The 21,015-nt window shown below is 39.4% G+C and overlaps 1 protein-coding gene across 6 annotated transcripts in view; it reads left to right on the forward strand.

The window, feature by feature from the left end:
• The first annotated feature begins 313 nt into the window (after positions 1–313).
• The window catches only part of LOC119562313 (CCR4-NOT transcription complex subunit 3), a 42,938-nt gene continuing 22,236 nt past the window's right edge, over positions 314–21,015 (forward strand). Inside the window, exons 1-8 of one of the 6 annotated variants that reach the window (XM_037875470.1) lie at positions 931–1,250; positions 1,449–1,566; positions 1,633–1,730; positions 1,803–1,952; positions 2,005–2,817; positions 2,871–2,934; positions 2,997–3,362; positions 3,422–3,568. In XM_037875470.1, the coding sequence (XP_037731398.1) occupies positions 1,542–1,566; positions 1,633–1,730; positions 1,803–1,952; positions 2,005–2,817; positions 2,871–2,934; positions 2,997–3,362; positions 3,422–3,568 (1,663 nt within the window). In that variant the 5' untranslated portion in view covers positions 931–1,250; positions 1,449–1,541. Of the gene's footprint in view, positions 323–929; positions 1,567–1,632; positions 1,731–1,802; positions 1,953–2,004; positions 2,818–2,870; positions 2,935–2,996; positions 3,363–3,421; positions 3,569–21,015 lie in introns of those variants that run through there. The other 5 variants (XM_037875469.1, XM_037875471.1, XM_037875472.1 and 2 more) reach the window with 5 other exon arrangements.

Consider the following 21,015-nt stretch of genomic DNA (forward strand, 5'->3'; position numbering starts at 1 on the left):
TATTTTTTACGGGATTAGGTAGTTTTTGTTTTTGACGTTTTGCGATTTTTTTTCTAGAAGGGAATGCATTTTAACTGCAATCGCGCCGTTATAAGGAATTTATTGTTGGTGCTGGCCCAAGGAGCCTTCCAACGGCGGGGATCCCAGCAATTGATCTCATCTTGAAAAGAAAGATTGATATGCTCGATTTTAATGGAAATGATAAACCTCCAGCGTATATCTGGAACTATAAGTCTAATCATTTGAACAGGCGAAATTGATCGATGTTTAAAAAAAGGGTATTTGGAAAAATGTACACAATGCGACCAACACCAATCAGAAGGTGAGTTAAAAAGTCTAAAAATTGTAGTAATATTGTTTGCCGATTAAAAAATCGACATATCATATTGAAAATAATTATTGATATGCTCGGTTTTTAAGGAAATAATCAACCTCCAGCGAATGTCCTTCGTGGCAAGTTTAAATACATTTCCTTTTCAAGAAATGCCGAAACGGAAGGTACAGAAATAACCTAAGCTCGAAAAAATTCTGAACAATCACAGTGGAATATTGATTCGATTGTGCTCTAAAGCGATTAGTCGAAAAGCGATTGTTCCCAAGATAGCAGACACAGCAATAGCGCCACCTTGCGTAGATAATATATGGCATATATCGGCCCTGAGAATTCTTCTGTTGACTTGTTCGTTGTCAACAAACAAAGCTTATTGCCAGTAAAACTATTTATAATTCGTTCACCCTACAAATAATAATGTATAAATAGTTCACCTGGCGTTTACATGTTTCTTGAGCAATAGTGGTGGCTGGTGTGAATATGCCGCTACAACTCTTTTGAGCTGTGTGCAAAGGGTATAAGTTGCCTTAGTTGAGGGCCACCAAGCAATATAATGAATATATATAGATATGTGTTATAATGTACTCTTGGTATATATTCCAAGATGGCGGAATATGCGAAGAAGAAAAGACCAAAAGCAAGCGACAAGTTTTTATGAGTGTATTTAAATGTTTGAATGCATTAATCTATGCATTTGTTTAGCCAAAGCACATAGTTAATGTGAATATCAATATCAAATCTACAGCGCAGAATCGCTACGTTTTGCGCCTCCTCCATATCGCAGAGCTTTTCAATAAGCTAAAAATCCAAAATCTTTTATTCACGGACGACGACCTAGTATCTCTGTAAAGCAGAATAAGATCGACGTCCGAGATTATTAGTCTTTTGGTATTGGGGGAAGGGTTGCGGCTGACCCAAGGTAAATATTCATTGTCCAGGAGCTGAGCATCTGCGTTTTCCTGTAAGTCTTTCCATTGAACTGGGTGCACGGATACTTGCGCGCCTCTACGAAACTGAACTGTCGAATCTCGGAATATTTCGACGCCACGCCGCGTTAGTTGTGTGCGTGCATGCGCACCCAGTTGTAGGCTCCAATTTTCCACCATCTCTTATCCAGATAAACGGTATTGTAACCAAATCACCGCCACATCTAACAGCAGACTATGTCTGTCTTTTTGCGTCACCAAAATCCACAAGAGCACACATAGCTATGGCTGCAACGAGAAAACTGCAAGGTAAACAAAACTTCCTTCTGAGAGTGGTTCCAATATCTAAAACTATAAACATAATCTTTTGACCAGGCGAAATTGATCGATGTTTAAAAAAGGTAGCAGAGGGTGTTGAAACGTTTGAGGATATTTGGAAAAAAGTACACAATGCTACAAACACCAATCAGAAGGTGAGTTAAAAAGTCTAAAAATTGGAGTACTATTGTTTGCCGATTAAAAAATCGACATGTCATCTCTATCAGCAAAAACATCTGCAAGAAAAGTACGAGGCAGATCTTAAAAAGGAAATTAAGAAGCTGCAGCGATTGCGCGATCAGATCAAATCATGGATTGCATCGGCCGAAATCAAGGATAAAAGCTCGCTTCTTGAAAATCGTAGGCTCATTGAAACCGTAGGTTTTTCCCTTTGTTTTTGAGTATGCATTTTGAATTATTTATTTTCAGCAAATGGAACGCTTTAAAGTGGTGGAGCGCGAGACAAAAACAAAAGCGTACTCCAAGGAAGGTTTGGGCGCTGCACAAAAGATGGATCCTGCCCAGCGGATCAAAGATGACGCCCGCAATTGGTTAACCAGTTCAATAAGTTCACTTCAAATTCAAATTGACCAGTATGAGAGCGAGATCGAATCGTTGCTGGCAGGTAAAAAGAAACGATTGGATCGTGACAAACAAGAGCGAATGGATGACCTGAGAGGGAAGCTGGACCGGCATAAATTCCATATAACAAAACTAGAGACTCTGCTCAGGCTGCTCGACAACGACGGAGTCGAAGCAGAACAGGTGAACAAGATCAAGGACGATGTCGAATACTACATTGATTCATCTCAAGAGCCGGACTTTGAAGAAAATGAGTTCATCTATGATGATATTATCGGACTCGACGAAGTTGAGCTTAGCGGAACGGCCACGACAGATAGTAACAACAGTAACGAGACAAGTGGGTCCCCAAGTAGCGTTACCTCCGGAGGCAGTCCATCACAGTCACCCGTCACGGTTCAACAAATTTTAAACACACCGTCGCAGCCACTGTCCAGTAGTGGCAGCAGCGCAGCCAGCGCAGCACTGTTTCAGCAGCAGCAGGCGACGACGTCAAATGGCAACAACGGAGGAAGTGCGAGCGAAACAATTTCAGCCACATCATCGGTCACCACGTCTATAGAAGCAGCATGTGGCACAGTTGCTATAAATTGTGGTGGAGGAGGGGTTGGTGATAAACGTAACAAGATCAACGAAAGCAATGCCAACAGCAAATCGAAAGTATGTATAAATATATATAAATTACGCAATAAATGGTTTACTTCTGTTTGCAGACACAGCACCTTATTAAGCCAACACCCGTACGAGCGACGACCAAGCCGCCTTTAAGTAGTGATGGTAAGTTTTTGGAGATAGTATCCGTTGAATGTCCGTTATATTTACCGTAAATCCTTATGCAGTTCAAGTCAATAAGATTGCCAGTTCAACTCCCAGCAAAATCCAGCCACAGCTGTCCACAGCATCTTCACTCATCGCAGCCTCTACACTTCAGCCGCAAAACGGTAGCAGTGGAAATTTCAACTCCACAGGGACGGGAGCAGCACAATCAATATCCAGTGGTAATATTCCTGCGGTACAGCCACACGCTCCAACGCCTGGCCACAGCGGCTCCAGTATCGCAGCCGCCACAGCAGGTGCATCTAATGCCGCCACAGCAGCTACACCTAATGCCGGTTCGGCAACGATCAGCGTCAATCTCCAAGCCCCATCTGTGATCCAAGCAACACCAACAATTGCATTTGCTGCAGTAGCAAAACACAATACATGTAGGACGACAGGCCAGACATACGAAAAGTTCTCACTTAAAAATATGTCCTTATTTCAGCATTACTAGAAAATGGTCCAGTACTACAGCAGCAACCAACAACAGCTCCCACAGTAGCAGCTATCGTAGGAGCTGTAGCGCAGCCTCAGCAGCAACATGGGCCCCAATTATCTAATCTTCAAATGAATTCCCCAAACATGCAAAATGGTAAGATCATGCTTACAAATGAAATTCAAGTAATAAGAGAATATCAGGTTATACTTTTCATAAAAATTAGTAATGGCAACTTAAGAAATGTTTATTTGACAGTTAAAGTAAAAGGGTGAACTTCCGTTTATCTTCAATATCCTTTAATACTTGAAAAATAATGAAAGTGGGCGCAAATATTATTATCTTGAAAATAATATAGTAAAACCGTTATTTGAGTAATTTGAAAATATCTTCAAACATTTTTACTTGTTCATTATTATTATACATGCAAAAATTTAAATGTAAACCACATGGTTTTCAGAATAAAATGTAAATTATATATAATAATAGAGGTACAAGTTGGAAGATAAAATGAAAATACCCTGATAATGATATTATGATTTCAGTCAGAAGTTTGCAACGCAGTAAAGAAGACGTTTCCGACCCCATAAAGTATATATATGTATTCTTGATTAGCATCACTAGACGAGTCGATCTAGCCATGTCCGTCCGTTTCTACGCAAACTAGTCTCAGTTTAAAAGCAATCGGGCTTATACTTTCCCAAAAGTCTTCTTTCTTTTGCACGTAGTATATAAGTCGGCAGCAGCCGGATCAGAAAACTATATCTTATAGCTCCCATAGGAATAATCGGAAAAAAAAAAATGTTAAAAATTATATCTCTGGTGTTTTTTAACATATAACCTCCTACGGTTGGAAATAACATTTTTTAATAGTTCTGAATTTTGAATTTAATTTTATAAAAATCGGACGACTATATCATATAGCTGCCATAGGAACGCTCGTAAAATTGGTGAGAAAATAATATGAAACAAATTATAGCTTCGGTGTTTTTTAACATATAAGCTCCTACGCTTGGAAATAACATTTTTTAATTAGTTCTGAATTTCGAATTTAATTTTATCAAAATCGGACGACTATATCATATAGCTGCCATAGGAACGATCGGAAATTTTTTTTTTGTATTTTTAAGAATTTCGAATTAAATTTTATATTGTTAACTGCAAGGGTATACAAACTTCGGCTTGCCGAAGTTAACTTCCTTTTTTGTTTTAATATCTTTCAGTTATGTGTGAAACCATTTTGACTTTAAGGATACTTTGGGAAAATCAGAAAAAAAAATTATAATTATGATGAAAACGAAATTTGTTAATATATTTGTTGTTCGTAATCGGGATATCGAAAATACGTGGACTTAGAACAAAATCGGAGGGTGAGCTCAACGGAAATGTAGCTATATTGTACTATTCGTATTTATTTTGTTAGATTAAAAATATTAAACAAAAGTCGGGAAAAGTTTTTTTGGTATCTCCATGGGTTTAGTTATATCTCGAGTTGCGCCTAACAAATTTAGTTTATCTATGTTTTAGCTTACAATTATAATGTCACTCCTTAATTTTTCTGAGTAAATTAATCGGCTATGTTGAATGTATTGTAAGCTACAATTCGTCCAACTTTGAAAATGTGGAATATTTTAACAATTTAGTGACCGTAAGGCGTCTGTGGTATATACAAGGGTGGTCAAAAGTATTTTCACAAAAAAAAAGTTAAATATACTCATAATTTGAACTTACATCTTGTTAACTTTGGCATCAAAGGAAAGGTAATTTAAATGCCGTTTGAATGATACAATACATTTCTTAACCCATTCAGTACTTATTGAAAAGGACGAATTTGTGTGAAAATGTCCTTTTTGAACTTTTTTCCTCGCCTTGAAAACTTAAATTTGATGCAAAAAGTTTCTTCAAACAAAAAAAATAGTAACTGCAAAAAGAATTTTTCAAAAATCATTTTGCTTATATTTTTTAAGATTTTTTGAAAATGCTTAGAAACATGCATTTTAGCCATATTTTTCTCTTTTTCATACAAATTTTTTCCGACATTGTCACCTTTAAAAAATCATAAAAAATATAAGCAAAATGATTTTTGAAAAATTCTTTTTGCAGTTACTATTATTTTTGTTTGAAGAAACTTTTTGCATCAAAAAATTTAATTTTTTCAAGGCGAGGAAAAAAGTTCAAAAAGGACATTTTCACACAAATTCGTCCTTTTCAATAAGTACTGAATGGGTTAAGAAATGTATTGTATAATTCAAACGGCATTTAAATTACCTTTCCATTGATGCCAAAGTTAACAAGATGTAAGTTCAAATTATGAGTATATTTAACTTTTTTTTGTGAAAATACTTTTGACCACCCTTGTATATCGTAAAAGATTTGAAAAAGTCCAACAAAAAACAGAGACATGCATAATTTTAAAGTTACCGTCCAAATGAACCAAACAAGACAATTTTGGACGAAATCTATGGAAAAATAGATATAGTTATACTATTTACTCGTAGAGTAAAAGGGAAAGTATGTAACATATAGAAGAAATATTCTTGACCAGGATCAATAGCCGAGTCGATCTAGCCATGTCCGTTTGTCCGTATGAACGCTTAAATATCGATAATACTCGGTAATCTATAAAAACTATTTATACAAATAAATATATAAGAATTAAATTAATAATAATATATAGGTTGTGTAAAAAAAAATTTTTTTTAAAAGGAGTATTTGTAGTTATTCTATGTTTATTTGCTTAAATAAGTGAGTATAGGAAATTGTTATGTCCATCCGTTGCTCGCTCTCTGGTCTTTTTTTCTCAGCTTCGGCGCGCTTTTTTGCTGCTGCGGCAAAGGTTCTCAGTGCAAAGCAGAGAAACGTCAGGCATCAGCGCGCTGCGTGCCAACTTCGTGTTTTTTACACTCACACTAATGCAAGGCAAACTCGTGATGGTATGTGTGTGCCGACCGCTGGTTTAAATAGTTTTCCCAATATTTATACCCTTGCAGAGGGTGTAATGATTTCAGTCAGAAGTTTGAAACGCAGTGAAGGAGACGTTTCTGACCCCATAAAGTATATATATTCTTGATCAACATCACTAGACGAGTCGATTTAGCCATGCCCGTCTGTCCGTTCCTACGCTAACTAATCTCTCACTTTTAAAGCAATCGGGATGACCCCTTCCCATAAATTTGATTTATATTGCAGGTGGTACATAAGACAATTTATAACTTCTGTGTTTTTTAAAATATTTTCTTTTATTCTTATGAATATCATTTTTTTTTAATATTTCTAGAACTTTGAATTTAATTTTTAAAAAATTGGACTATTATATCATATCAATAAAATTCGTTTTTTTTTAAATCATATTCTCTTCTACTCCAGTATATAATTTTTTTTTTTTTACTTCTCAATAATGAAAAAAAATGTACTTAGGAAAATCGTAAAACTAGTGCCAAAAACACATAAATCGTTATGTATGCTTTTTCAAAACGCACTCGCTAATAAATTGAAGTGTACTATTGATCTTGATCTTGATGTTTCTGTGATTATTTTGTATTTTCTAAAAGTCGGAAAGCTCTTTAAATTTCGATCGTACCAATAATTTAGAAGATATTCACCAGTAGGCAAACAAAAGTTAAATATACTCAAAATTTGAACCTGCTTCATGTACAATTTGACATCATTGGAAAAGTCATTTGAATTCCGTTTGAATGGTACAACACTTTTTAACCCATTTAGCACTTAATAAAAATGTCGAATTTTTGTCAAAACAAAACATTTTTTGGTGCTAAACATTTTCTCAAAGAAAATTAATAGTAACTGCAAAATTATTTTTTGAAAATATTAGCAGATTTTCAGTTACTATTAATTTTCTTTGGGAAAAGACTCGGAAAAATGTAGTATAAAAACAAGGAAGAACACTATAGTCGAGCATCTCGTTTAATTAAAAAAAAATTTTTCAAAAAGGCAAAGGGCAAAAAAAATCAAACAAACATTTTTCATGTTAGATAAACAATTTTAACTGAAATGTATTGGTCTCGTCAATACCTATTGATCAAAAAAAAATTGCCACGCCCACTCTAACGCCCATAACGCTTAAATCTGTCTACCGCCGGTAGGTGGCGCATTTCAGACTCGCTTTGCTGCTTGCATATCTCCATTTCCCCTTTGTCCCTTTAGCTGAGTAACGGGTATCTGATAGTCGAGGTACTCGACTACAGCGTTCTTCCTTATTAAGTAATAATTTGTTCATGTTCTTAACAAGTTCTTGGCTATACCAGATTTCTGACAGTATTGCTCCTTTTTTATCTTTAATTATGGTCACCCGTTTAAGTAGCGCTACTCATAGCTGTGATTGCTTTTTCCCTGCGCAAAGATATTTCTGTCTGTACTGACTTCTTGTAGTGACTTGTAGTATAGGTAAGGTTAGGTGTTTTTGGCGAAAGCAAGAAGTTCGCCTGGTTTCCTGCTGGAGGCGTCTCCTAGTGATGCCAGTACTGGGGCACCGAGGTATCTTCTTCTTGCTCGCGAGAGAGCCGGGCAAGTGCAGATCAGATGTTCCAGGGTTTCGATAGCCCCCGTTTCATCGACTTTTCTTCAGGTGCGGCTATTGAGTATTCCGAGTGTGGTTGCGTGTGATGCGGCCAGACAGTGGCCTGTGAGGATTCCCACCAACAGTCTGCAGTCTTTCCGTGGTATATGCAGTACATAGTGACTGAGTTTATCGTTGCGCTCTTTGTACAAATTTCTAGAGATTCGGCAAATCTTGGTATTTCTTCACCTGCTATTTGCTCGCGTGTCCGCCTGTTTCTCCAGGGCGCTTTATAGCGTTCGTAGGGAGAAAGGCACGTTCTCCGTTCTGTCGTTCGTCAGCTCTACGCCGTTTGCAAGAAAGTCAACTGTCTCGTTGCCAGAGATCCGCACTGACTTTTTCGTGCTGAGGCTGTGTAGTGCCTACCTGCTCGCCAGTACATTTTTTGAACTGACCGTTGACGACTGCATGGATCTTATCGCCGCTTGGCTGTCCACGAACAAGTTGACCACATCATGTGGTCGGCTTATATTTTGAGTCTCTTCTGCCGCTTTTCTTATGGCAAAGGCTTTTGCCTGGAATATGCAGCAGTCTTTGCACCAAATTGTGGCGTACCTTTTACCATTGCCCCACTCTGAATGTACCCGCCTGCAGCTGAGCAGGTTTCTTATCCAGAGGCTTATTGCGGGGTACGTGTTGGTCGCTAGGCGATCCATTATAGCATCCGTTTTGACATTGTTGAATGCTCCGGATATATCTACGAATACTCCAAGTGCATATTCCTTAATGTGTAGGGCTCTATCAACGGTTACTACTAGCGAGTGTAGTGCCGTTTCCACAGATTTCCTATTGGTGTAGGTGTGCTGGTTGGATGACATAAGTTTTCCTACATCGTTCCTGATGTGTAGATCCAGCAGCTTTTCCAGTGTTTTGAGTGAGAAAGATGTAAAGCTTTTCGGCCTGTAATCCTTGGGGCTTGCGTGACGGCACTTTCCCGCTTTTGGGAGGAAGACAAGCCGAAAGGTCCTCCACTGGATTGGGATATAGCCCGTGCTTAGACATGCCGAATATATTTCTTATAGTCATGGGGTGATCCTTTCCTTGGTCACCTGTAACATGGCTGGAAATATTCCATCTAGTCCTGGTGCCTTAAAGCCTGCAAAGAAATCTATGGCCCAGTTGATTTTCCTAGGTGTTATTAGATTGTTCGGGGGCGCTCTTCGCCAGTTGCTATGTCCTGATGCGTGCTGGCGTCTGGGACATCCGTGCATCCTGGGAACTGCGATTGCATAAGTGCTGTTAGGGCCTCTTTACTGCCCTCAGACCACTGTCCGACTCTGTATGGTAGGTTGCTTCGAAAGCAGCCCCCGGAGTCTGTCTGTTTCCGGGACGTTCTCGATGCTGGAGCAGAAGTTTCTCCACGACCTTCTTTGTGCCCTGCGTGATTCCTCCTTGTCATCTCTGAGTAGAATCTTGTATTCCTCGTTGATGATCTCATTGTCTGCCTTTTTGGCGATTTTGAAGAATTCTCGGAGGTTATTTCTTTTGAGTGTCAGTTCCCGATTCCACCATGGTGGCCTGGCCTTTTTCCTTGTTCTTGAAGTCGGGCATGATGCGTGATACGCATCCAGTAATTTCTTGGACCGGGTCTATAGGGACGTTTCTTTGTCTTTCAGGGATTTTACTACGCCCGGGCTAGTCACGAGTTTCGAGGTAACTGTCCTTAAAAGCTTTTCCCAGTTCGTGTTCCGGGGGTTTCTGTAGACAGTTACCTTTGGAGTACTTTTAAAAACATACCTGAACTGTATATACCTATGGTCTGAAAAGGATGGTGTTTTTAGGACTCTCCATTCAAAGACCAAAGTACTCTGTCTCCTTACGAGCGTTATATCTAGCACGTTTGACGAGGAAGGACCTACGAAGGTCCACGTTTGCTATATATAAGTTAGTAGATAGAATAAAGTCTAAGAGTGCCTCACCTCTGTCGTTGATGTCGGAGCTTCCCAACACGCGGTGGTGTGCATTGGCATCTGCGACAATAAGAAGTTAGTTATCCTTCGAGCCGAATTCCACCAAGCTGCTCAGCTCGTCTGGTGGCGCCGGTCTGTCGTGTGCCATGTAGCAGGAGGCTACCACCAGGCTCTGCTCCTCGCTTTCTAGCATCACGGTAGTCAAGCCATCAGAGCTGTAATGAGGCATAAGGTTAGCATGGATACCCTTCCGCACAAGTACGGCGCTTATGTTCCTGATTACCGTTGGTGAGTAGAATGTACTGCAGTTTAAGGACCATAGTCCGGCCACGATATTGCCCGAGGCAATTCATGGCTCTGTGAGCCCTTGCTCCAGGACAATCAATAGCTCCGCCGACGCAAGTCTGCTTTAATGGAGATTGAGCTGTGGCTGCTCATCTCCGCTCGACGGGTGAGGTCACCATGTTCTTCGTCCTCCGAGTCGTCTAGCGCAAGGTCCTGGGCGGCTTCCACGATGGCTTCTAGACCTAGGTCTTTCTACACCTCGCCTGCCTGCAGGATGTGTGCGCCTTTGTCGTCGGGGTGGCGCTTCTTAAGACTCAGATAGACACTACCCATGCCCCACGTCATCTTCCCGAATCTTGGGTACAGCAGATCCTCCGCCTCCTTGGTGATTCGCCTTAGTTAGACACTGCACTACTACTACTGGGGTATTGAAGTAATGTCGATAAAAGTGTTGATTCAATTTTTCGTTGATACACACAGGCAGACAGCCAACATGTTCCACAAACTATTTCTAATTTTCCTTGATAATTTGATCCTCCTGAGTAAAAGACCAATACAAACTTGTGTTCCATCACCTACTGGTTCCGCGGTATAGCTAAGAATAAAAAAAAACGGATGAACGCGGATATCTCGGAAACTATCTCAGTTTTAGATTCCGTAGCCTTGTACGCAGCGCAAGTTTGTTACGCGAATATGCCACGCCCACTCTAGCCTTGTCAATATCTATCGATTGATCCAAAAAAATATTGCCACGACCACAAGCCGACCAAACCTGTGGCGCCCATATATTGAGATCACGGGTAGGTGGCGCATTTCAATCTCGCTTTGCTGCTTGCATATCTCCATTTCCCTTTGGTCCCATAAGCTGAGTTACGGGTATCTGATAGTCGAGGTACTCGACTATAGCCTTCTTCCTTGTTATATTTTAACCGGTTGGTTCTGTGCGACGTCAGCCTAAGGGGGTGATCTGTAGTTTTTGTGCTTTGACGAATGGTTTGACAACAGGTAGAAAACCGCTTTGGCGCTTATTATATTGCGGGGAATGTTTTTTGTCACCGCAAAGTCTATTAGGTCTGGAACTTTCCTGGGGTCTGTTGGCCAGTATGTGGGGCTGCCAGGGGAAACATAGTCTAATTTGTTGTTTGGTTTTATGATTGCATTGTATAATTGTCTTCCTTTGGGAGTCACAAGGCGTGATCCCCAGTGCGTGTGTTCGGCGTTATAATCCCCTGCAGCTATAAAGCGATCTCCAAGCAAGTTGTATAAGTCCATGAATTGTCCTTCAGAAATTGTAAAGCGAGGCGGGCAGTAGACAGCGGCAGAAAGTGTAGCCTCTTATTTGGAAGTGGAAGGTGAAAGGTGCGTCTCTACCAGTAGCATAATGTCGATATAATTATCATTCAGGAACTGTGTTACTTCAAGGTTATGCCGTGAAACGCCATTGGCGTTCCACATTGTTATTCGTAGATTTGCCATCTGTTATTTGGACTGCTTAGCTGCAAGTAGCTGTAACACCATGTTCTGGTTTTGAACCAGTGCATGGTCGTTTTCATGAATGACATGAATTCCATCATACTTTGTTGCATGGTGACCATCATAGATTCCAGAGTGCTTCGTGAGTTACTTGGATCTGCTGAGCGTTTCCTAGATTAGACTGGAGTGGGTTTTCCGTCCCCGATCGAAGGGCATCGGCGTATAAGAAGCCCTTCTGGGTATTTAGTTGACCAAATGAGGATCTTGCAGCCGTGCCGAAAAATACTTCCGGCGTCGTACGCGAGTAAGTGTACGCAATTTGGGTATTCTGATGACGCGTTGCTGTCACTTTTCGCATGCGGTTCTTCATCTTCTTGTAGTTTTCCGTGTGGTTTTCTTGGCAGTTTACGCATTTCTTCTTTTTGGGGTCTTCCTTGAAAGGGCAGTTAGCCGAGTTGTGAAAGTCTCCACAAACTACACAGACTGTTCGAAGTAAACAGTATGCCCTGGTGTGTCCATACTCCTGACAATTTGTGCATTGCACTGTGCCGTTCCTTCTATGTGGCTCTTCCACGTTAATTCTTCGGTGCAATAAGTATTGCAGGTTATAAATGGGGTGTACTTAATTTTTCTTCAAGACTCTGCTGTCTGGCTCCAGCTCGACCCAGAAGAGTGGTTGCGGCTCTTTTTTCCTGTTTATAATGTTACTAACGTTCTTTGCAGAAAACCCTTTTTCCTTGAGAGCATCGATAACTTCCTTGACGGTTACGTCGGGCTCGATTCCTTTTAGTACCACTTGCAGGCCCTTGCTGCTTTTTAGTTGGTACGTGTAGTAGCTTTTCCTAGCTTCCTCCAGGTATTTGGATACTGCTCGGAAATGTTCTTCAGATTTGGTCTGAAGCTTGGTTTCATGGATATCCCCTTTTGTGACCGGAACGACATGCAAGTTTCCGTCCCCGGTCAGCGCAACAATTTTGTTGACCCAGGGCGTTCGAGATTTTCTCGGGCTCTAGGGGCTTAGGTTTCGGTTGGGTCTCCTGAGCCTGTTCTGGTTCATTTTCTGCTAGAAGCGCAAATCTATTGCTGTTGGATCTCCCGGGTAATTTATTTTCTATTTGGACACGGTTTATTTTTGACTTGTTACCTACCGCGGTATTCTGCGGGCTAAGCTTACGCTTGATATGGATGTACCGGTCTAGTCCGGTCTGTATGGCCGGACCCGCTGGCTGAATTTTGTTTTGGTTTTGATTTGTTGTCGTGGTTTTTGTTGCCGTTGTATTTAGAGCTGCGGTTGCAGTCGATTCCGAAATAATAGCCGTAGCTGTGGTTGAAGTTTTACCGTTGCATGTTGTTGGTGCGCCAGGGGTCGAAACTGGTGGTGGGGGGTTTTGCATTGTTGACTTCACGCCGTCGGAGTAGGGGTAGCCGTAAGTAAGCATGGTGAGCAAGATCGTGCTCTTTGGCTATCGACCGACTGTAGGGTCGCCTTTTGCACTTTGCTATCACGCGTTGACATACGAAAAGTAACCGTCTCTTCGGCTCGCGGAGCTTAGTCTCTCTTTATTTTGTTCGTAGCTCATTGAGCTTTTATTAGCATGGCACTTATTTATTATTATAAGATAAAATAATTGAAACCTAAATTTCTTTGGGTTTTAGCGTCTTTTCGCTTACTTGAAATTAACCAGTTTAGTTTTTGTGTTTTGTTTGCATTTAATTTATCAACTTTCTTGCACTTTTCGCGGAGCTCGCGCGAGACACGTCCGCTCTCTTTAGCTGTCACGATGATGAATGTGAATGTGACGAATGTGTGTCTTCGGAACTTGACGACAAAGTTGAAACTCCTAAATTTGTTACAATTTCTGTGATGGAAAACCGCCCCTAAGCTATACATTTTAAATGGAATTAATTTTTATTTTTCTTGGAATCTATTGTCCACTGTATGCTTTTGTTTCCTTTTAAAGCGATTTCATAAGTATATTTTATTGGACTTGTTAGAGCATTAAAACAGTTAATTTTTTTATTTTTATTACCTGCTCCTATATGTTGTTAACTTTAAAATATGTCATGGGATCCTATAAAATGCGAGTAAACAAGAAAATTGGAAAAACTTTGGAGTATAAGCAAGCATCGTTTTGTTGTATTTTAGCTATTATTATATGCTAATTTTGTTCAGGAGCAAAAATTGTCGAAATCGGGTTATCCATTAAAAAGTTATAACCAAATAAAGAAATCGACGCTAGGTGACGCTGTTTCGGGGTGTGTAGATGTGAACAGTCGCTTTGTTGCATATCTCAATCTCACTCGCACTCCCCTTAGCTGAGTATCGGGTATTTGCTAGTCGATGGCATGGACTATAGCGTTTTATCTTGTTAAATTTGGAAATCAACATTGAGATGTTAGTCCAATGTCTACTTGATAGGTTATCTCTATGCTCGTAGATTATGCGGCGTGCTTCACTAAAGCTTTCTACTTGCTTCTTGCACGATTCTATTTAAAAAAAAAACATTTGTAAGATTTCTTTTTTTCCTTTTTCTTTTAGTTTATCGGAAAAGTTTACCAATCCGTTTAGATTTATTTGGAAACTACTTTAATAATAATTACATTGCCTATTAAGGAGTTTTGATCGTAAACAGAGTAAACTTTACAATTTCCTATGGTGGAGGTTACAATGGCAGAGATATTTTTCAATGTACTCATGTCCATGTTGGTAAATGGAAATGGAAAGAGCTGTTTAGTTCCGACACAAACACAATTTTTTTAATTTAACGCATTATTATTATATTATATGCTTGTTCAAGAAAGCTTGTATTTTTATACCCTTTCAGGGGATATGATTTCAGTCAAAAGCTTGCAAGCTTCTTGATCAGCATCACTAGACGAGTCTTTCTAGCCATGTCCGTCTGTCCGTCCTTTTATACGCAAACTAGTCTCTCAGCTTTAAAGCTATCGGGCTTAAACTTTCCCAAAAGTCTTATTTTTTTGCAGGTAGTATATAAGTCGGAACCAGCCGAATCGGACAACAATATCTAATAGCTCCCATAGAAAAAATCGAAAGAAACATTTTTTTTTTTAAATGATACCTTTGGTGTTTTTATACCCGTTACTCGTAGAGTAAAAGGGTATACTAGATTCGTCGGAAAGTATGTAACAGGCAGAAGGAAGCGTTTCCGACCCCATAAAGTATATATATATTCTTGATCAGGATCACTAGCCGAGTCGATCTAGCCATGTCCGTCTGTCCGAAGGTCCGTCTGTCTGTCCGTCCGGATGAACGCTGAGATCTCGGAAACTATAAGAGCTAGATTGAGATTTGGCATGCAGATTCCTGAGCTTCTTACGCAGCGCAAGTTTGTTTCAGCAGAGTACCACGCCCACTCTAACGCCCACAAACCGCCCAAAACTGTGGCTCCTACAGTTTTGATGCTGGAATAAAAATTTTAACTGAAATGAATTTTTCTCATCAATACCTATCGATAGACCCAAAGTTTGCCATGCCCACTTTAACGCCCACAAACACAAAAAATCGTACATATGAACGTGGATATCTCGGAAACGATAAAATGTAGAGAACTGGGATCTAAGATTTAGATTCCGTAGCCTTGTACGCAGCGCAAGTTTGTTACGCGAATATGCCACGCCCACTCTAACGCCCACAAAATTCAAAAAATCGTAAGTATGAACGTGGATATCTCGGAAACTATCAAAAATAGAGAATTGGAATTTGAGCCTAAATTTGAGCCTGAATTTCGAATTAAATTTAATATTTATAACTGCAAGGGTATTCAAAATTCAGGTTGCCGAAGTTAATTTCCTGTCTTGTTTTGACTTTCCTTAGTTTGAGAAACATTTGAAACAATATTTTAACATTGATCGATTTTCTCATTTTTCTATTTCTAAATTTGAGCCTGCTGTTCCGCTAATTTTTTATTTTCTTCCCAACTATTGCCATTGGGGATGTTAAAAATTTAGTGGCAATCCTTTTACTAATTTTTTTTTTGCCTCCACCCTTACTTTTCTTTTTCTTTAATTTTTCTTTATAAACTTTTCAAATTTTCTTTATAAATATAAAAAAAATGTCTCGTTTTGGCTACGAAAAAGGCAGTTCCGCTGTAAATTTGTATACCCGTTACTCGTAGAGTAAAAGGGTATAACGCCCACAAACCCCCCACAAACTTAAAAAAAATCGTAAATATGAACGCGGATATCTCGGAAACTACCAAAGTTAGAGAATCGGGATTTTAGATTTAGATTCCGTAGCCTTCTACGAAGAGCAAGTTTGTTACGCGAATATGCCACGCCCACTCTGACTCACAAACCGCCCAAACCTGTGGCGCCCCCATTTTTAAATAAACAATTTTAGCTGAAATGTATTAGTCTCGTCAATACCTATCGATTGATCCAAAAAAAGTTTACACACGCCAAATCTAACGCCCACAAACCGCCTAAGCCTGTGGCGCCCACAAATTTCGTGCTAGCAAAAAATTTGAACTAAAATGTATTAGTCTCGTCAATACGTATCGATTGACCCAAAAAACAGTTTGCCACGCCCACTCTAAGGCTCATAACGTTTAAATCCGTCTACCGCCCACATAAAATTTATCGATAAAAGCTACATACAACTTTTTTACGTGAGACCTCTTTTGATATCGATTAACTATTAATCAAAAACTTACCTCGGCAGAAAAATTGAATAAACTCGTGAACATTTTCGTGCAATCATTTTTAGCAACAAAGGTCGTAAAGGTCCTCCCAAAACAGTCGTTGTCCCAGAGAACTTCGATGCCGTGCGTGAACTGATAATGCGAGATCGTCATAAGGCATACCGTGAGATAGAGGCATCCTTGGGATTTTCTTCCACCAGTATATATTCGATATTTCACTTAACTTCTTGGACGTTGATGCACTATGGTCAGTACAAACAAGTGGCCCTACGACACCAAGCAAAGCTTGTTACGCGCGGAGCCCATCACCGTTTTGGGCGAGTAAACATAATCGCGGACAAAGAAAAGGACAATGTAACAATAGACAATTAAAAATACAGGTCAATACACGAATAGACAAAATACATCAAGTAAAACTAATTAGTTACTAGGGAGGATAGTATTATTGATTTAAAGATAGGAAGTGAGTCAGTAGTAGATATTAGATGATATAGTCTATTATAATCATTGCAAAGTACTCTAAAAGGTTCATGCATTGCGTAATTAGAGATACAGTGATTTAATACTAAAGGAATATAGTTTCTAGTGAATCTATTTGGCACATTGAAATGCAGGAGACCCAGTAACTCGGGACTCTCTACATCACCATGAATAAGATTTCTAATAAACGTAATACCAAGCATAGTTCTACGGTTAGCTAACGATGGTAAGTTAATTAGAAGTAGTCTACTAGAGTAGGATGGTAGTATTAGGCTTGTATCCCAGTTAAGTCTCCGTAAGGCAAATATTAAGAAGTTTTTTTGCACAGACTCAATCCGGTCTATATGCACCCCATATTGGGGACTCCAAACAGGAGCGCAGTACTCAAGAATTGGTCGGACTAATGAAATAAACAAGGTCTTTGTGACATAGGGATCATCGAATTCCTTCGACCACCTTTTGATAAATGCAAGCACGCCCCTGGCTTTATTTACCATAGTAGTAATGTGATCGGAAAATTTAAGTCTAGGATCCATGTAGACTCCAAGGTCGTCAGCATGCGTTATCCTATCTAACGCACAACCACTCAAAGTATACGTTGAGTAGTGGGGGCTGACACGAAAAAAGGTCATTAGTTTACACTTAGAACCATTTAAATTCAATTCATTATCCATGCACCATGTTTGAAATGCATTTAGATCCGATTGTAAAGCTAAACTTTGTGCGGGGTCATTATATTGCAGGCACAACTTAACGTCATCTGCGTACATAAGAACCCGTGACTTCGTTAAGACTAATGGAAGGTCATTTATAAATAATGTAAACAGGAGCGGACCAAGATGACTTCCTTGTGGTACACCGGAAGTAACTCGGATTAGGGATGACAAAGAGTTTTTAAAAATGACCCTTTGAGTCCTATCATTCAAATAACTTAAAATCCACCTAAGAAGATCACCTGGAAACCCTAAAAGGTCCAATTTCCGGACTAAAATCGGGTGATTTACAGAATCAAACGCCTTACTAAAATCAGTGTAGACCACATCAGTCTGACGATTCTTTCTAAAACCTCCTATAACAAATGAAGTAAACTCCAAAAGGTTGGTTGTCGTTGACCTACGTTTTACAAATCCGTGTTGACAAGAGGAAATAAGGGACCTACAACTGTGTTGTAAATGAGGCGTAATAATGTTCTCAAAGAGCTTCGGTATTGCTGATAGCTTTGAAATACCTCTGTAATTACTTGCGTTCAATTTACTCCCTTTTTTATGAAGCGGGATAACAAACGATTCCTTCCATCTGTGTGGGGAATCGGATGTTTCTAAAGACAAAGTAAACAGTTTGTGCAATGGTCTACACAAAGTCTCAGCGCAATACCTAAGCACACATCCAGGGACTCCGTCAGGACCCGGAGAGTAGACTGGTTTGACCCTTTGCAAATCTAAAAGAAGTGAGCTTTTACTTATAACAGGACAACAAATAAAGTTTGATTTAGGAATGACATATGGGTAAGACTGATCTGGAGAACTTGATGTTGAATAGGTGGTTTGAAAAAACTGTGCAAAAAGATCGGCTATGGCTTGATCAGTGCTAGCAGCCGAATTTTCAAATTTAAGTGATGATGGGTAACTAGAAGATTTACGCTTTGTGTTAACAAAATTATAAAACTGTTTTGGATCCAGTGTAAACTGGGTCTTGCAACGAGCTAAATAGTTTTTATAACACTGGGCGTTAAGCACGGTGAAATCAGACCGAGCACTTAAGTATCGGGAAAAGGCAGCTTGTGAACCTGAAGCTCTAAACTTTTTGTAGAGTCTAGACTTTACATTTTTAAGTCGTGCCAGCTCTTTGTTAAACCACGGAGGTTGGTTTGAAATTTTAGGATAATACGTAGGAACGCATGTATCAAAAACTTCGTTTAATATGTTATAAAATATATTAACCGCTTCATTTATATTAGTACTTAAGTACAGATTGGACCAATCCGAGCAAGCTATAAGGCTATTAATGAGTGCAAAGTTCGCTCTACGAAAGCAGGGGATGCGTTTAGCTATTTTTTCAGATACTTCATACACTTTTGTACCCGTGTCAATAGTCAGCTCTAGCGTTGGGTGATAAGGGTCTTCTGGTAAAGTAATTGCAGAGGTTCTAGCTATGCAGACACAATCTGGACTGGAAACAAAGCATAGATCCAGTAATCGTCCTAAGAAATTTAATACATGATTTACTTGAGACAATGAAATATCAAGCAAACCGTCAAGAAAATCATGCTGCGTTGAAGGTAACAATATATTTGAGGTTTCGACGGTGGACCATGTCGCCCTAGGTATATTAAAGTCACCTAAAACTATTAACTGATCCCTATCTGATAGTTTACTTGAAATAAACTGGATAGCGAACAGATGATTCGCATATGTCGGGAATTCCGATGATGGCGGAATATATGAACATGTTATGTATATAGAAATACCCGGAAGGGATAGTTTTATACACAGAAATTCAATGTCATTTATTTCGTCGGACGTTATTACTTCAGACGTTAATTCTGAGTCAACTGCAATTAAAACTCCACCTCCACGTCGGGACGGACGATCAAGCCTGTAAGTTGTGTACTTACTTGGAAAAACTTCGGAACTTAGAACTTCCGGTTTTAACCAGGTTTCAGTAAAAACAATAACATGTGAAGACAAGGAAAAACTATCAGTATACAATTTGGTCAACTTACTTTGTAAACCTCTTGTATTCTGATAATAAAGCTGAAGAAAAGAATCTAGTTTTTTGAGATAGATGAGGATGTAGATGTGGATGGCTCTTTAAAGGGATTTCCAACTTCCTTTGAACGAATTTTCTTTTTTTTAGCTTCGTACTCTTTAACAAAAATGCCAACAGGCCAAAAATTGGCTGAGCACATAGTTGCAAAATGAGCACAGGGAACACCGATCTTAAAAGATGATACTTCCCTAGCATATCGAAAATTAAATCGTTCAACCTTTAGATCATCAATCTGAACTTTGTTACGGATATAGGCCGTAATGTCCAGGGATGAAAGGTCAGGATTTAGCCGAGAAACAAAAATTTGTTTCCGCTGCGGTACACAGGTGACTGTTTTAGGTACCACACATGTGACAGGTTTTGGTACTACGGCATTTACGGCTGCACTACCAGTTTCATTCGGTACTCCGGACGTTAAGTCAACATGCGGCGTTGGAATTATTAATGTATTGTTTATAGCAGATTTTTCGGGCGTCTCATGCGGCAAAATCTCGCGTCCTTTGCATTCGGAAACCGAATCTTTTTTAGCTTTCGATCTCAGTACCATTTGTGCGGCGGCTGAGATCGACTGCTGTCCTACTTACTATTACATCAAGACAATTACTTTTTACTAGTGGAATGACCGATCGCGGCTTCAATCCGAAATAGACTGACTTTATAATTATAATTTCTTATCCATCGGCCCTAACCTAACCTCGGCCAGAAGCTTTTCCTTTTTAATCGATTTAGCGTTCTTGTGTTTGTTTTTTAACAAAGCTTAGCCTAATAGTTGTGTTAGTGTTTTTGACTTGATCCCCCATTAAACGGGTATGTGGTTTTAGATATTTTAACATTTCTATTAGATTTGTTTAATCTCCTAGCTTTGTTAGTGTAATTTTACACTCACTAATCTTGCTAAAACTCTTTTATTCCCACTCTCTCTCCCGCTCTATATTACAACTTTAATTTAAACTCTCTCGGAACCTGCCGATTTTCTGGTAGATTTTTGGTGTGCTTTTCTCTTATTCTCTCTCTCTCTTGCTTGCTTTACATTGTAACTGTTCGTGTGTAAAGTTGTCAGTGTCCCACAAGCAACGCTCAGTCGATAGAAGATTTATTCTCTCGTGCTCTCTTACATTTCAACTAAAACGCGATCTCGCGCTCTTATTTTTTTCGTGTTTTGTGCCTTTGTGGTTTTGGAATTTGATCCCAGTGCCAAATTTACTTAAGGTATTTTTCATATTTTATTTTATTTTTATTGTATCTCTTTAAATGGCCCTTGTCTGCTGTAAGAAAAATTGTACTCTTTCGGCTTCAACTAAAGACCCTTTTATTTTCTGCTGGCTCTGCGAATCGATGATGCACGTTAAATGCGCAGGATTTACTGGCAGAGTCAAAGACTTCATTGATCTGAATTCTGGTCTCATGTGGTCATGTGGATCCTGCAAGGAAATGGTAGTTGAGATGAGC

Source organism: Drosophila subpulchrella, unplaced genomic scaffold, assembly GCF_014743375.2.
Source record: "Drosophila subpulchrella strain 33 F10 #4 breed RU33 unplaced genomic scaffold, RU_Dsub_v1.1 Primary Assembly Seq420, whole genome shotgun sequence".
Lineage (NCBI taxonomy): Eukaryota > Metazoa > Arthropoda > Insecta > Diptera > Drosophilidae > Drosophila > Drosophila subpulchrella.